Below are 17332 nucleotides of genomic sequence, written 5' to 3'. Positions count from 1 at the left end.
TCATTTTTGCTCGAACATGACCTCAGCCGTCCACCGGACGGCTGAGTTTAGTTCCGCCGTCCGGCAACCACCGGACGGCGAGTGTACAAATCTCAGCTTACTTAATTGGCGAAAGGTGGCAGTAGCAGCTACGGCGCTGTTCTAGACGGATGCAGTGCACTCAGTTCTATGCAAATTTATGTAGAATATCGACTGAAACCCATAGCGAGGGCAAATTATTTATGATCTTAGAATATCCCACACTCCCAAGATGCCGCGATCGATGTTGTTTGCCAAGCCGACCGCCGCTTGATGTGGGACGGCGCATGAATATTGAAAAGTACGAAAGGTTTTCTAAAGTCGCTATCAATTCAAGGTGATTTGAACCACTTATCCACACAACGTGATTCATACATTTCAGTACACTGGGACTTTAATCACTTTCATTATTGTCACCATTCTTCTGCATTTCGTGCTGAGATCCGGCACTATTTTCATTCATGTATGACGTCATACCTAGATTTTCCAAATATTTACGAAGTAGGTCACGTCCTTTATGCAACAGGTTTTACGGTGCTTCGTAGAGTATGGCCGTTTCGTAAAAAAGTTACGATCTACTCCGGTGGAGTAAATCTTATGTCATTATGCAATACCGCTCAGGTCTTGAAATGGTCATCTTGTAAATCAGTTGATCCGTAGGTACCGTTGAACTGAGCGCATTCACGGTGCAGTTATCACTCAATCATATTCGTATACCCCTACCATGAAGTTACTGTCGAAAAATTGCTAGTGACCCCGCATGACCCAAATTATGAATCTAAGTTAGGTTTACGGTATCATTTTTCGATACATTAACCATTTAATCGGTATCATTTAACCTCTTCAACGATGTTTGATAGTGTTCAACATGACTTTTGTCCGGAAAAGTCGCAGGACACAGCTAAATTTTTTTCTATTGTCTTGAATGGATGTTGCAACTTGCAGGAAGTGATTGACAAAAACAACTCCTCAGAAAGCCTGCTGAAAAATGGTGTTTATTGTGTACTGATTATAGCCGAATGTAGCTGACATCGATAACAGTCACTTAGATATATCATAGACGCTCCAGCGTTCGGCAATCGGCAGGCGCGGAGGATCGAAAAACAGAGTTCGATGCAACGGCGTGCAACGCCGCCGGAACCTCAAAACACAACCACCGACGCGAAGGTACAGAGAGCGCACTGCCTGCGTCCACCGTCTCAGCTCGCTGCACCGTCCACTACCGCAGGGAGGCGAGCCCAGAATACAGCGATCGGAGAGGGCAGGATCATATCCCGCGATTGTAAATCAGCAGCAATCGGAAAGGGTGGTTCGTGATCGTCAAATTATGGGTCGTATTTCAATAGAACAAGCGGCATGGGTTGACGGCATTGTTGTGGATCGCTATAATTTATCGCTGGGAATCGCTCAGTATGAGATCGGGATATAAGATGAGATCAGCGTGAGATCAGGGCCATCCAGCGTACTGCAGGCTGGTTGATGGGAGAGTGGGACGGGTAAAAGGGTCGGGAATAGCTGCGCTGGTGTGGGGGTGGGGGGTTAGGAGGGTCAGGTTTTCTGAGGAGGGGGTCTGGAGCGGGTCAGGTCACCCGAGGGGGTCTGGGAAAGGTCAGGTCGCCCGAGGGAGGGGTCGTGAGCTGTCTGTGGAACCGCTGTCAGCGGGCCGTCTTCACCCAGTCGAGGTGGTAGGCTCTATTCTCTCTCCAGCGTGTTCAGACGTATGTCGATCAGCCGTTACTGCCTGCTTTGCTGCCACCTGCCGCCCGATGAAAATGACGTCATTAAAAGTCGTATACTACGGTTGGTACGGAGAACGGATATGATACATGACTCATGAAATAAATGCTAGGTTAGTAATCTGAATACACCAAAGTAATCTTTTTTTGTCACGCACTTAACGAACATATACAGAAGCTTAATTTATGTAAAGATGCTAGCATAACAAAACGTTAACGTTAAAAAAACGTTTAAGATATTGAGCAGATATTTGATAAATTGGTGCCTGCATACCAACAATTTATGGCGCTACCGCCATTCATCGTCTTTTTAAAATGAATTTGTGAAAAAGACAAGGCATTAGTAACGCCTACAACGCATTACAAAAACCTTATTCTGTGAAAAGGAGATCAATAAAAAGCCAGCCAAAGTCGTAAATTGGCTTCCTCCGTGGTTAGGGGGTTGCAGCGGTTAGCGCAACAGCCGATGGCCTCTGGTGCCGTTTTAGGCGTGACGGAGACCAAAAGAACCGTCGCCACCGAAACCCAAACATAAAAGAGATCACAAAGCAAGAGGTGAAGAAAACAAAAGGCGACGAAACATGAAATACATCATGTCACTTTGAGTGCAAAAAGGCTTTGCGTTTGTAGTGTTTGCGCCGCCACCGTTGAAATGTGAAGCCGTCACCGAAAAGCATAAAAAGTCCAAGCGTGGTAAGCAGAAGTAAAATCCCATCTTTGCTAAAAGCGGTGTCGTCTCCCGTTGGAGGCGTGAAATCCGGACGCTGGATTCCGGCTGAAAAGTGAGACTTTCACCATAAGCTGCAGCGCTCCGAGTTGGAGCGTAGGACCTTCACCATCACCAGATCAGACGGAGGAGCGTCGTGTCAAAGAGGGAGGAGAACCGTGTCACAAACGGTCTTCACCTCACCCGACCAGCTAGTGGAACGTCTCAGTGTCCACAGCCTGGTCGGAAGCCCTCAGGTGAGAAGCGATCTGCGTGGAGTCTCGAGTCGCGGCCGAGAGAAGCTCCTCCATCACCGAGAGGGTTCAGAGACCGGTGGAGGTGCTCAGCGCTCACCCGACCGCCGGGAAGACGATGGACACTTGACACATAGCCCGAGTAACAGTGTGGCATTAAAAGTAACAGGCTTGCACAATAAAGGCTTTTAATTTATTGCTCGTTATTAAGTGTTTTTCTTTGCAAACTTCTTTGAAAAAGCAGAAGAACTATTTTGTTTTGCGATCTCTGGAGCGTATCGTCAGCTTACGTTACTCGTTAGCAATGTGTCAATTGTCCAGTCTCTCGGCCGGGGCCAAGCAGGCCGCTCCGCCGTGTGCCGCCGAGTCGTCTGACCTGGGCAGCTCTCCCCGTCATCCCGCGCGGCCTCCATGACCGCCTACTTCCCCGGCGAGCTGCCGGGCACGCTGAATCGCAGGTTGTCCGCCATCGAGCTGATGAACTGCTCATCCTTACAGGACGCGTCCGCCAGGTGGAGGCAGAAGGAGCGCGAGCGCCGGTACAGTCGCACGCCCAGAGGGTAGGGCACGCGCCGCTCGCGCGGCCTGTCGACACACATCGTCACACGTTAGATGTTATACGTGAGCGTTAGCAGCCGCCGCTGTAGGGTCGCCGTCTCTGGACCTGGAAACCGAGAAAACGTTCGGATGTGAGAGTGACGGTCCAACTGCTTCTCCAAACCGCCGACCACGGCTCTTCTCGTGACACAAAAATCGCCTCAGGCTACTGACTTCTGGCTCAATAGGTTGTACAAAATGACCGTATCAATGACAGAATTCGCAAGGGTAAGCCAATGAGACAAACATCACGAGCCTCTGGAGAAGCCGATTAGACTGTCACTATCTCAGTGCCTGAGGCCGATCTCGGGTCTCGGGGGTCGGGCCGTGGTCGGCGGTCGGGGTGCAGTCGGGACCGACGCGGCGCGGGTCGCCGACCTACCGTGTCCTGCGCCGTTCAGACGGCGCGTCTCCGCCGTTTACCGGGGTAATCGCGCGAGACAAAGTAGTTGGCCTCGTCACGCGCGCCCACCATGTCCTTGTAGTCGCAGGAGTGCGAGTTGATCAGGCAGGCCCGCTTTCGTGCCATCCTGCCGCCATTGCGGTGATGGTGCAGGTCAGTGAGGGGTCACCAGACGGGAGGGAAAAAACAGAGCCGAGTTGATGAGCACAACCGTCACCGAAAGAGTTGAAAAAGCACCGAAAACTTATCTTTTAGGTCCATATAGACAAGTAACAGACAATGCATAGGGTATCAAGTATCAATCAAGATACCTATATAGAGGAAAGTACATGGGAGAAAGAGCAAAACAAACTGAAAATGATAGTGCGATCAATGCACGTAACATAACCTCTACGTGTACAGACGTAGATCGCACAAAATAAATCAGGAGCGCACACTTCTCATTACCAGTTCGTTTGGAGTTCTTACGTTAAAAAACGTACTTAATCATTATGTAAAGGCGGCCGTGAGTAATCTGAAACGGTCGGGTCTGCGGTCGGACCTGAGTCCACCTAACGAGCAACTGAGGTCAACCGAGGCAAGAGTGAGTGCGTAAATAATGAGGCCCCAACTGCCAGGCTATGTTCATTGCCTCCTGAGAGACTCTGTGATGTTCAGAGGCCGTGCGTAAATATGAGGGTGGCGCTTGTCATTATTTCCAGACGCCTTGCCATCTGCGTAGTAGAATTACGCGAGTTTGCCGATGTCAGAGGGAAAGCGAAAGAGGAGAGAGAGAGAGTTAACTATTTATATTAAATAATACACTTTCACTAAGCGCTACATTTTTCTGTAGAGTGAAATATAAAAGCTTAAATAAAAAATGGCATTCATCGATATTTAAGCTTAAAGTTGCAGGAATAACCGCAGGCCTTTTACTTTTTATCATGGGAAAAGTAAATAAGCCAATTTGTATTTTAGCTATTATGTTCCAGGATACGGTCATTGCTTAGCGTTGGTCATTGAACCAAATAATTGAAGGAAAATTGCCAGAATGCGGAGTTCTGATGTTCGCGGAATTAGTCGCCTCATGTGGCTTGCCAGCGCTGTCATATGAAATGGCGCTGCGTATGCTGCAACTAAAGCTTTTGAGGCCCCAAAAACGCAGTGCCCCACATTACTGCATCACGTCTCGTTTCCGTCAAAGCTGACCCAAACCAACTGGTCACGCCGGTACTAGTTGAACGACAATCCCATTTGGTCTAGTGTCGGCGGCGGCGATCGGCGATACACAGTGGCCGCTGCAGCCAAACGTGCCGTGACATTATTGTGTTGACACTGCGGAGTCGGGTTCCGTCGGCAGCGGCGACGCGACGGTACCGACGCGACGCTGTCTCGACGGTCAGCGGTGGTCGTCACCACCAAATTAGGGCCGACAACAGCGGCAGATGAGGCGTCGTAGGCGGACGGTGACAAACAGAATTCAATACCACCGCGTGTGCGATGTCCCACCTTGCCTGAGAATGGGTGGTGGGAGGTCGGGCCCACTCGTCCGTCAACAGCGCTTCAGGGAGGCAAAGTACACAAGGTGTGCCACTCAAAGGAAAGGGAACGTTTTTGTGGGAAATGGCAAACAGTAATAGGATTGTTGATGTAGTGTCTGTGCGTGGGGAGGTATTGATGTTAAACATTATTACTGGTGTGAGGTGGGAATGTAGAAAAAAGAGGGAGATGGGATGGAGAGAGAGAGAGAGAGAGAGAGAGAGAGAGAGAGAGAGAGAGAGAGAGAGAGAGAGAGAGAGAGAGAGAGAGAGAGAGAGAGAGAGAGAGAGAGAGAGAGAGAGAGAAAGAGAGAAGAAGGATAGGACAGAGATAAAGGCCCACAAAATAATTAGCGTTGGCAAGCTTCTAATATGATATGATATGATATGATATAAATATGATATGAGTTATACTCACAATTTCGGCAGGCAGCGTGTCAGCGCTGCTTGATCAGGTCATGCTTCATATTTGCTATGCTTCAATTGGGGTACCTTGATGCATACCGTAAATAGCAGGGTACAACGCAATCCAATTTTCATTGAGAAATTATCATCAAAGCAAACACTAAAAAGATACAATTCTATCGGCTTAGTTTTATACCCCAATAGACCTTTCGGAAAAGTACCAGGCTGCTGACCCGATCTGTGCAATCAATAGCGATTGGTAAAGCCCGGTTCAGTGCTCCGTTCATTATACCGTCGAGTTGGTGACAAAGCCTACCCCACCGTATAGCGTATCCTGTCCTTTCGGCCGCGCCGCTCTGCGCTCTCGTAACGCCTCGCGCCGATGCCCGCGGGCGCTATTAGCCGCACACGGCCGGCGGCTGTCGCAGCTCAGAGCAGCGGCTCAGCTGCCGGCCAAAAGCTGCGCCAGCTCGGCTGCCCATAGAGCTTACGACTAACGATGCATCGCTATACTGTCGTCGTGTTGCCGCGGCAGTGGGATATAGATCATTGGCTGGTATCGTAGGAACTGGTCGGACCCTCACTTTTGTCCCACACTGGCGGATCTGAGTAGTAATAGACAAATATATATATTGAGACGGGTTACACAGCACATTGGGTGTGCTTATTCCGCTCATGTCTGACAAGTTGAGTAGTAATAGACAAATGTGCTGACACCCAATGTGCTGTGTAACCCGTCTCAATATATATAACTGGCGGATCTATACAGGATTATTGAGATGGGGAAGGAGGTGGGGATGACGGAGAAAGAAATACCAGCAAACGATTGTGGGTTTTTGCCATCTTTTTTAAATTCGTCAGTGTACCCTAATGGTAAATGCATTTAAATTATCTCGTACAGCTTGTACCCTGTAATTTAAAAGCTATTGAAATCGACGGAAAAAATAATAAAACATACGAATGCTTAGGTACAGCAGGAGCGCTCCCTCGCTCGCCAGAGCGTGTTTTTCCGTCGCCGATCGTCTATAGCCGGTCTCCCGATCGACTGCAGGTTGTAGGGCGCGGGGCTCTCGGGTACGGCACAGCGCATCGCTCCGCTATACGGGTCACAGGTGATTGGCAGACGGCCATGGAACGATCCATCCCCAGCGTACTGCATAGGGCGCCTGACGCGGGCATCACCCCGGCCCAGTGGTGCACGCTGCAAATGCAACGCGCATCGGTCGATGCGCCAATTGGCACACTGGCCTCCTGTGATTACAGGTGTTGATTACTTGTCAGCAGACTGGGAGCGACTGGTGATTGTGTCATTAGCTGATTCTGTGTTCGAGTGCCTGGAAGCGATCGTATCGTCGAATTGACCGAACTCAAAGTCGAGGTAGTCAAAGGTCATTTTGTTCATCATGTTTCGAGTAGAGAGAAGAGCTTAAATGTGTGAGAACTCGGAATGTCACTCGTCTCAGCGCACCGGTATTTGATCAACTGAAGCGGATGTGTAAAAATGCGAATTGCGAGCGAGTAAGAGACATTGTAACGGATGTTTGCATACCTACCTATTCTCATAATTGTTTTTGCTTGAGCGTCAGTAAGGATTAGCGGCGAGTCAAGCTGGTAAATAAGAGAAGTTGACCAATTAATTCAAAATTATTCTGAGTTAATTCCACTGATGAGTCCTACAGATGTAAGAGCGCACCTGTATTTGATCTGTCCCGAGCGGATGTCTTCCAGAAGCCGGCGTAGGAGCAGCGCTTCGTTCGGGCTCCGCACTTCGGGTGCCTCATCTGACTCCGCCACGCTGGGAACAACGAGCCACACAGAGGTGAAAGGGGATAGTCATACACTGCTACCCGGTCAGATTCAGATGACAAGCAGCTTTTAAGTCATTGATGATGACTAACGAAGTGTCGGATGACAGTTTGGTGTCAAATTACAATTCCTACGACCGAGTGTCAAGTGACAACTGTAAAGCGCAAGTATCAAGTAACAATCGTTCAGCGAGTGTCAAGTAGCATTTACATTCAGCCAATATAGGGAGTTTCCAGGTGGCGTTCTGAGAAGCGCCGAGCTACGCTGTGATGAGCACTTTAGTGGTCACAAGGGAGGGGCTCGATCAACATTGCCGAGAGATATTGGAGTACATAATACAGAGAAGAATGTAACTAACGTTCGTTCAGGGATGTTTGCTTATGCGACAATTAGGCAGTTGCGTGCATAGCATAACATAGATGAAAACAAAGGTATCGCGTTCTCTGTAATGCAGCCATGCATGGAAACGAGCATTGGGATATAGACACTAACATCGTTATTGGTCATCTTTAGAGGAATACTTTTTCAATTAAAGTTTTTGTTTTTGTTTTTGTGCGCTGCGTTTTTGTGAGTTCCCTGAGGTAAATTGGGAGATCCAGGCAGACATGCCCTCATTAGCACCTACATGAAGCAGCCTGTACCTACTCCCCGAAGTCCAGTACTTATTGTCCGTAGAATTTAGTTTTTTGTTTTGTATCCAGCTAACTCTGGTCCATATCTGTTACAGCCCACAGGTCGACGGAGCGGGGCCCTTTGTGTATACCGCCAACCTCCCGAGGAGTGGTCGTGTGTGCCGGTACCCATACGTCACTGATTTGTGTTGTGGAAGTAGAAGCGATATTTCACTGATCTGTGGAGGCGGTACACACAGTACTTAACTGACATATAGGAACTGTAGACGCCGATTTTTTTTTTTTTTTTTACTGACATTTAGGGGCTGAGGACACGGTATTTCACTGACCTGTAGGGACTGAAGACGCTGTATTTTACTGACCTCTAAGGGCCGAAGACGCAGTATTTCACTGACCTCTAGGGGCTGGAGACGCGGTATTTCACTGACCTGTAGGGGCTGTAGACACCGTCGAGTGGCGCTGACCGCACCTGGGTCAGGATGGCTAACAATGTGAGCAGAAGGGCGGCGAGCATCGCCACGCGGTGGCTGGAGGTGGCTGCCATAGCTGACGGCAGAGACCAGGGCAGTGTCAGACGTATGTCTGTCTGTCTGTCTGTCTGTCTGTCTGTCTGTCTGTCTGTCTGTCTGTCTGTCTGTCTGTCTGTCTGTCTGTCTGTCTGTCTGTCTGTCTGTCTGTCTGTCTGTCTGTTTGTTTGTCTATCTGTCTGTCTGTCTGTCTGTCTGTCTGTCTGTCTGTCTCTCTGTCTGTCTGTCTCTCTGTCTGTCTGTCTCTCTGTCTGACTGACAAGGACACAGACACAGACAGTGTAATACACTTACACATGGTATCTAACTCGAGCCTGCCTAGCTAACGGAGACGACCAAGTCAGACAAAAGTTTAGTAGATACGGTGGCTCGAGCTGGCTCCCATATGTAGCTAACGAGGCCGGTCAGGGTAGGGATCGGGCACTGATAGTACGATAGACAAGGTGCGATAAGGACTGTGTCAAACACTAACATTGTAACAGAAACGAAGTCAGGGAACACGGCATCACACACGAACGATGTCAGGAAAGTAGGGAAAGTAGGGTGAAGGTAGAGCATTTAGACGAGGGATTGACATGAAGCACGATGTATGCCTTTTATGTACTTCTCTTCTTTTCTTCCCCTTCTTTCCCTCCATCAAACCATGCATTGCACAATATCATCAAACGTATCACCACTAGTGCCCACGAATGTGCTGATAGCATCATATGCAGCTCAGATCAACCGCTAGACACACGAGTACCGTGAATTCTGATCTCTTTGCATCGACCAAGCAATACCTGAGTCGGTTACCAGTCAACTGGTCCGGAATTTATTTCTTTGTTTTCTACGCACGTGGTCAAACATTGCCAAGATGATATGCTAGGCGAGCCATCTCTAACTGCGCCTTTGGGGCTGCACGAGCGCAAGTGCGCATCGCTGCGGACCAGTATAACTCCTCTGAACGGCGGTGCCATTACGGACAGCGGTTCAGTCATGATGTCGACGAGGGCTTTGTCTACGAGAGTGTCGGGAAATGGGCAGACATGACTGTCCGGCCGGACTGTGACTACCGGTCATGGTAACCATCTAGTCAAGATGTGACGCCATCGCTAAAAATGGCGCCTGAATGACATTATAGTCGGTGCTGCTACTGAGCCATCTCGGTCGGAGATTGCGCATCTCCGCGGGGATTCAGAGAGATCAGCCGCCGCTCACCATAGATCAGCTCAGGCGCGGGATCAATCCGACTTTAACGGGTCCGGAGAGGCGGCTGTGACTGCACATTGTGCTTTGATGAGGGAGGGCACTGGTGTATCGGGTCGGCCGATTACCTTGTCGCTCAGATGGAGTTTCCATCGACTGTACAGAGGAATTTCGGGTTAGGAAAAATTTAGATTATAAAATTTTCTAGCGGAAGCCACATTTGGTGACAAGCTAGATGAATAGCCATTTGCAGTGCGTCTAGAGAAAACTTAGGCCAAACTGGGCGCGTCTGCCACCAACTTATAGACACTACGGCATTTCAGGCAAAGTTATGAGGAAGTGATACGTGACCTGAACGAGGCAATTAAAAAAAAAACATCATGTATAGCACCTACAGCCAACCCTGTATTGCTTCAAACTGCTTCGCACAATTGCACACTTACTTTCACAAATCTATACCGCGCATTATTTCCATATCATCAGACTGTTTTAGGTCGAGGACCGTCCAACGCCAAAGCTGGCACGTGGCATCGACCATTGCTCTGCAGCGTCGGACGGCCATCGTGTCGCAATGTAATCAGCTCCGATGTATTGACGCTGCAAATTGGCACCGCTCGTCAGCGTGGATCACACGGTATACGCGATGCGGCGCTGAGCGGTCAGCGGAGGGAGGCGAAACGTCGTACCGGTGACTGACCCGCGCGCGGACATCACAGCGAACGCTAAGACTGTCCTAGAACTGGCATAGAGCGTTGAGTAATAGGCGGGGTTCAGGTGATGCATGCAGGCATGCGTATGCGTATGTCCTTGCATGCATGACACGTGATTTATGGTATCTGTGTATTGCGTAACAGAGACGAGCGGCTTAGTACGAAAGTCAGCGTAGTGAAAAGAACGTTTCTTATCGGAATTTAATTAGAGTTCATTGTCAAATGAGGCATTATCATGTGATATTGCCTTTTATCAAATGAGCCTCGCAAAAGATTCATTCATGCTTTGCGTGCATCGCTCACGAGTTGCGGCTCACAAATCTTGATTGTAGATCATATTCCATTAAATCATAAAGGAGACACTACTTTGAGGAAACGATTTTGGGCTAGGACCCAGATATTCACACTACAACATCATACAAGTAAAACCGCTCTATTTGAAATGAATTCAAGTGATTAATAATACACCTCAAGATTAATATCTATTGCACATTTTAGCTGTTCACAAAACCGGCATGACGAAACGTAATTATGAATTGTTAGAGCATGTCAGTATGTTACCGACGATTGCAAGTGGGTGAAAGCGGAAGTGTTCGATTTTGTATGTATGTATGTATGTATGTATTGACGATCAAGAGCAATCCACAATCGGCGTGGCGATTACACTCCGAGTCCGAGCTGGTTGAAGATAACACAAGAAATAGGTACCTACACAAGAAAACGCACACACTTACGGATACGAAATACACAACGCGAACGCAGAACACGCACATACTTGGTGTAACCCGCACGAAGCCGCGTTCATAACTATGTACACACAGACTCGTTTGCCTTTCATAGTCCAAGAGTCATGAGGCTAGCTACTATGACTACTCTGGCTAGGCTTAAGCCCCTTTTTTACAGCACGGGCAAATCTGGCTGGAGGCAACTGCGTTAGCTCGAGGGGGAGAGTATTTAGGAGCGCCGCGGCACGGTAGGCGAATCTACGTTTTCCGGTCTCTAGTCGGGGTCGCGGTAAGTGGAAAAGGTGGTCTTGGCGAGTAGACCTTGCTCGTGTTTGGGAATTTTTGGAAAATAGGGTCGCGATCTCCTCGGGTTCACCTCTCTGGATGGCCTTGTGCGCCGTGATAAGGGTATGGTATTCAGCCATTGTTTTAGGTGCCATCCAGCCGAGTTGGTCCCGGAGATGGGAGACATGATCAAATTTACGGCGACCGAAAATGACTCTAGCGGCAAAGTTAAGAATTTTCTGAATGCGATCGAAGTTCTTTTGGCTACCATTACCAAATACGGAGAGACAGTACTGGATCCGTGACATGACGAGAGCCACCACTAGTGTCTTGGTGACACCGTCGGGGAGATAGTGGCGGACATGGGAGAGGCCAATTAGGAGACCCGTGCATCGGCGACTGAGCTCGGACACATGCGCGTCCCAGGACAGGGTGCCGTCGAAGATAACGCCCAGGTTGCCCACCTGCTTGCATGGCACTAGTTTGGTGTCGCGAAAAGAAACGGTGAAAGCAGGTATGCTTCTCAAATTTTGCCGACTGCCGAAAACCATGAGCTGAGTTTTAGCAGTGTTTACTTTAAGAGCATTTGCACTGAACCAATGGTTGAGAGACGCCAGTGACGCTTCCAAGCGCGAGATGAGTCCCCTAAGGTCGTTTAAAGGGCCACTCACCAACAATTGAGTATCATCAGCGTACTGGAAGACTGCTGCATCCTCAGAATAAAGTGATAGATCATTGGAAAATACCGTGAAGAGTAAGGGACCGAGTGCCGAGCCTTGAAAGACGCCCATAGAGTTGGGGAGAGGTTGTGATAATACCCGGCGACCGGACTCGTCCTTCAATGACACACTCTGTGTGTGACCCTGGAGATAAGCGGCGAACCAGGATGTCTCTATGCCGTGCATTGCCAATTTAGCGAGTAATAACTCATGGTTGATGACATCAAAACATTTGCTTAAATCAATAAGGCATAGCATAGAGACATCCCCCCTATCGGTGGCGGCCAGGATTTGGTCACTGACGGACAGAAGTGCTGTCTCAGTTGAGTGCCGGGGTCGGAAACCGTGCTGGGTATTGGCCAGAAGATGGTTTTGGGAGAGATAGCGATAGAGCTGTTTGTGAATGACTCGCTCGACCACCTTCATAATGACAGGTACTAAGGAGATAGGTCGAAAATTAGTGGGATCAGATGGGTTTCCAGACTTGAAGATGGGGTGAACTATAGAGTGTTTCCAATGAAAGGGGATATCGGACCTTGAGATGCAAGTGTTAATGATGTGAAGGATAACGTCACCGATAGATGGGAAAGCAGTTTTCAGCATGCGAATGCAGACGCCATCAGACGCACAGGCGGCAGAATTGCGCATATTGAAAACGGTGTGACCGAGTTCACCGAGAGAGATAGGTCTGGGCTTAAATCTACCGGTTACGACACGCGGCAAACGGCCAATTTGCTCAACAACTGGATTTTGGTCACGGATCTCTGTAGCGACGCGGGGACCCACAGAAACGAAAAAAGAATTTAAAACGTCAGCCGATACATCAGGTTGAACACTAGGTCCGTCTTTCTTACCAGCCACAACCGACCTAATACTTTTCCACACCTTGTTGGGACCCCGCCCACTAATCTCTCTGTGAAGTTCGCCGCGACGGTCTCGCCGCACTGCGGCCCGGACAGTTCGGTTTAAGTCTTTGTAAACCTCCGACTTTCTACCGAACTGCTGTAACGCGGTACGACGTTGATCCATGATTTTAAGTGTGGCGGGGGTAACTGGTGGTGCTGTAGGATTACGGATGGTAATATTCTTTATAGGTGCGTGATCGTCAAAAATCGGCAGAAATTCGGTCAGGAAAGCATCCCACTGGTCACTTACGTTCGTGGCACTAAACACGCCCTCCCAATCGGCAAACATCAGGTCAGAGTTCAGGGCATCGACATCTATACGGTTGATCGAGCGGGATTGAACAACTGTAGGATTTTTGCGTTGTTTCGGAACGTTAATAGACACACGAAGGAGTTTGTGTGGGCTGACAAAAGGATGCAGGCTGAGAGCAGGGCGGCGCCTACCGAGGTGCGCCGACTGCGCCCGTATTTAGGTGCGTGCGGCATATAGGCTCCCCTAGGACAGTTTCGTTACCATAATTGAATATTGATGACCCCTACCTAGCCGATCAACTTCTCGCCACGTGCCTTCTTATCCAATGTCACAGCCAGCATTAGCGTGGCACACGCATATGGGTGCACTTGAACCGGTCATTGACGTCAAGGTACAACGAACCTCAATTCTGATATGACTTGTTCATTCTCTTGTGATTTAGGCCTTACGACCGTCTGCTTTTATACTTGTGATATATATCGCAAATAAACAAAAACGTCACCGTTTGCATGTTAACACGTTCCAGATGCAATCTTCATGCCCAACGAATGTTGGTAAATTCAATAACCCATATTTGTAGGAAGCTGTTTAGTGCTCAAAACACCACCTTGATGAGCATCATAAGACATCGGAGCCCGTTAGACCGGGTGTGTGTGATTGGTCTATGCATAAATGATCTTATTTTTCGTTCCAAACAACAAGGGACAAATGAACCAATTGACACCTGTTTGTACCGTGTCGAAACACGACTCAAATGTCAGTCCAGCCAGCTGGGACATTGTTTCAATTTATTGAAGATTCACGGCATTGTGCACCCAATAAGCAGGCATGATGTGTGGCTGAAAGGTGACAGAACAAAATCCAAAGGTCTGGAACGTCTTTGGCACACCAATCCTCCATCACATTATATGGCTCTGAGAACTTGAGAAGAATTGCATGATGCCGAATCTGCCATAATGTTAGAGTAGATTGGCATGACGCCAGAAACGTAATAAGAATTGTACGTAAATGGAAGAGTGTCGAATGCATTAAAATACAGGCATTTGGCCGTGAGATTCTTTAAAAGTGACTGGGTTAAGACATAATGTTCAACTACGAATTTGGACTAAAGCAACAAGGACAATGTCGCACTTGGTAATTATAAAGCATGTAACTGAATTTACTATAAGATGGATACTGAAGGCTTTTAGGTAGAAGTAATTCTAATCAGCTTACGCACTTGCAAAAAAGAAAAGAAAAAAAAAATTGATAAATGAATTGTACTGATAGGTACTAAGGACACTGATTCAGCAATGATCGTCAAATTTTCTCAGTTCCGGCTTCACTGAATATACCAACATGTCGATGCCTCTATTGTTTTTGCAGTTGTAAAGCCTACCAACGGCATGGAAATCGCCTTAACCGTCACATACCCTTATCGTCAAGCTTCTGACCAGAAGCTAGCCAAAGCGCATTGAACACAAACTGTTCAAGAGAAAATGACAAGCATGACTTCTATGAATTTGGCCAATAAGCACACCATGAAGTGAAACTAATACCTTGTTCACCCTAACCTTCAGTTAGTTCAGCGGTGACTATTGACCAGCTCATGTCGTCAGCCGCCACGCGAGTCGCCCGCCGCCGGCCGCTCATTCAGTTTCGGTGCATTGCGGTACAGCATAACCGCAGGCGGACGACACTAGAGCCATCTAGGGGCAGGTGTTTGAACTAGGGGAGATCCCAGCGCGGCGGTCCGCGCCGGGCAACTCGCTAGAGGGGCAAAAAAGGAGACTGCTGGTGGGGAGCGGAATAATATTATTTCAAGTAACTTGATACATTTGGACTCTGTTAGATTCCGTGAAAGGTGGCTAAGAATCGCCAACGATGCTAAAATCCATTGCAAGCACTGCACCGCCTTTCTATGAGTTCTTCGACGCAACGCTCCTTCTTACTCGATCTACAATTAACTTCAGATTGGTATTTTCGATCAAAAGGAAACCTTTTAATATACAGATTGTATGAAATAGGCAAAGCTGAAAAGTTTGCTTAGTTTAATCACTTCTTTACGCAATTGGACCATTAGCGGCGGAACACTTTCAATTAAGGGGGGGGGGGCACTGCCGACTTTTGGTCCCATTCTTTCCATGCAACGCCCAAAGGGCTAATGTTAAAATGCCAAAATCCAAGGGGGCACGGTGCCCCGATGCCCTCCTCGTTCCGCCGCCTATGAATTGGACAACGCCAAACGTTTTAACTTTTATTGTTATGCAAAATGTGTCTTTTTACTGCTTCCAGTGAGTTGATACTAAGCGTTCCCTCCGTTTTCCAGCAATGTGTTTAGTCCACAAAGTGTAACAAAGGTTACGCTAGCTCTGGTTTATTTTGTAGCATGACAGTTTAACAACTAACAATGCTTTTATCAGACCATAATGCACCATGAGAAAAACCAGACACCCTGAGGACGCCAGGCTTCTAAACTACGCAGAAGACCTCCCTCTCTTGAGATAAATTCGATTTTGATAGCTCATTGGACGCAGCTGACTTGAATGCATCTAAGTGAGTGGCTGATGCTATTCCTCATTAAGTTTATGAAAATTGGACTTGCATGTTTGACAGAGTACTCGTAATGAATTGAGTAAAGTTTCTTTGGGGGACAACGTTTAATGGAGTTGATAATATTTACGTTAAGATGGTGTGATTCAAATGCAGTTAAAAATGAATTTCGCGGATCGGTGGTGTGATAAAAATGTGATCGGTGATGTAAAACATGATTTGTTTTCATAGTCAAGAAATAAAAAAAAGCTTAAAGACATCTAGTATAGTGAGCATTTTGAAGGAAAACTGTTACTTATTAGCTTTGAGAACTGCACTTTACTGATTTGCTTAATTATATCAGTGTTTGCAAAAAGTGTTTGCTATCATTTTTGGTTGATTACAAAAATGTTCAATGAGTATGCTTTGACATAAATGACCTTATAACTATCAGTTCAGAAGCACAGTTTTCCGTTGTAAATGTTACATTTTTTTACAGATTCATTACTAAACATGTAACGCGCTTTGAATGAACGTATTGGCGCAGGTGTCTTGTATATCCTTTAAAAATAAAACACGCACTACTCAATGCAGTGATACTAATATACGAGCCACTTTTCCATCATTACCGATCGTAACACCTTGCCATACAATGCCGCAAATGTCTTTCCGCCGGTCTGTGCCACTGTCCCCGCACTGTGTGCCACTCCACCACCTGCTGCGTACCTGGTGTGATCCTCTCGGGGTGACCTGAGAGCTGACCTGGCCGTGACCTGCGCCGCTCGAGGCTGACTGCTGACGGACGGACGGCCACGCGCCACTATATACAGGCCGTTATCGTGGCGCGGCCACCGAAGCTGCCGGCCGACAGAGCGTCGGATATGGGCGCGTCTGCGCAGGGCGGCTCAGGTGTGCAGGGATACACACGATACAGGATAGACACCCCTGCACGCACCAGGGACAGTTAGGCTGCATAGCGGTGACAGCAACTCCCCCAGCAGTTAGCCGTTCATCGGGTATTGTCAATCAACATTAACTTGCGTGCAGGCACGATGAAGTTTCTAATTCAGCTATTTGAAAGGCTGCTTTAATGACTAAAGGTCTACCTGGTTGGCAGGATTTGCCCCTTACCAATACCTCAAGCCATGGTTTCATGACCTACCGGCTACCACTTCAAATGAGACGCGACACTACTACTTTTTTGGCGTTCTTTTTAAATTGAAAAAGGCTACTGCGTTGTTTCAGAGATCGTATTTTGTAATTTGCTTAAGTAATTTTGTCAAATAACTTTTTAAATGACAAAATGCTGAAAATGATGGTTGTTACGGAGCGAGCGAAGCGAGCGTAGTCTTTCCTTAGATTAACGGAAAATTCTGAGTATGAGCGACCGGCCGGCCGTGCGGACGCTTTTGCGAAGCTTATATCTCAGCAACCACTT

The 17332-nt window shown here is 47.8% G+C and overlaps 1 protein-coding gene across 1 annotated transcript; it reads right to left on the bottom strand.

Annotated features, from left to right (window-relative positions):
* Positions 1 to 1000: 1000 nt before the first annotated feature.
* LOC122367095 lies at positions 1001 to 16696 on the bottom strand. The gene is made up of 5 exons (XM_043339894.1): positions 16621 to 16696; positions 8503 to 8620; positions 7330 to 7431; positions 3091 to 3299; positions 1001 to 1774 (listed from the first exon to the last, which is right to left on the bottom strand). Exons 2-4 carry the CDS (start codon positions 8616 to 8618, stop codon positions 3134 to 3136), a joined length of 384 nt encoding a protein of 127 aa, XP_043195829.1. The 5' UTR covers positions 8619 to 8620; positions 16621 to 16696; the 3' UTR covers positions 1001 to 1774; positions 3091 to 3133.
* Positions 16697 to 17332: the final 636 nt, after the last annotated feature.

Source organism: Amphibalanus amphitrite, unplaced genomic scaffold (assembly GCF_019059575.1).
Source record: "Amphibalanus amphitrite isolate SeventyFive unplaced genomic scaffold, NRLGWU_Aamphi_draft 000850F_arrow, whole genome shotgun sequence".
In the NCBI taxonomy this organism is placed as follows: domain Eukaryota; kingdom Metazoa; phylum Arthropoda; class Thecostraca; order Balanomorpha; family Balanidae; genus Amphibalanus; species Amphibalanus amphitrite.
This window is presented reverse-complemented; position numbering and strand designations above follow the sequence as displayed.

Bases quoted from the DNA above. Each gene is read 5' to 3' on its own strand.
- LOC122367095 (XM_043339894.1), bottom strand. From the start codon at position 8,618: ATGGCAGCCACCTCCAGCCACCGCGTGGCGATGCTCGCCGCCCTTCTG. The intron at 7,432-8,502 runs GTCAGTGAAATA...CGTTGTTCCCAG, and splicing joins GGTGTCTACAGCCCCTACAG to CGTGGCGGAGTCAGATGAGG. The intron at 3,300-7,329 runs GTGCGCTCTTAC...GTGTGTCGACAG, and splicing joins TCGGGACAGATCAAATACAG to GCCGCGCGAGCGGCGCGTGC.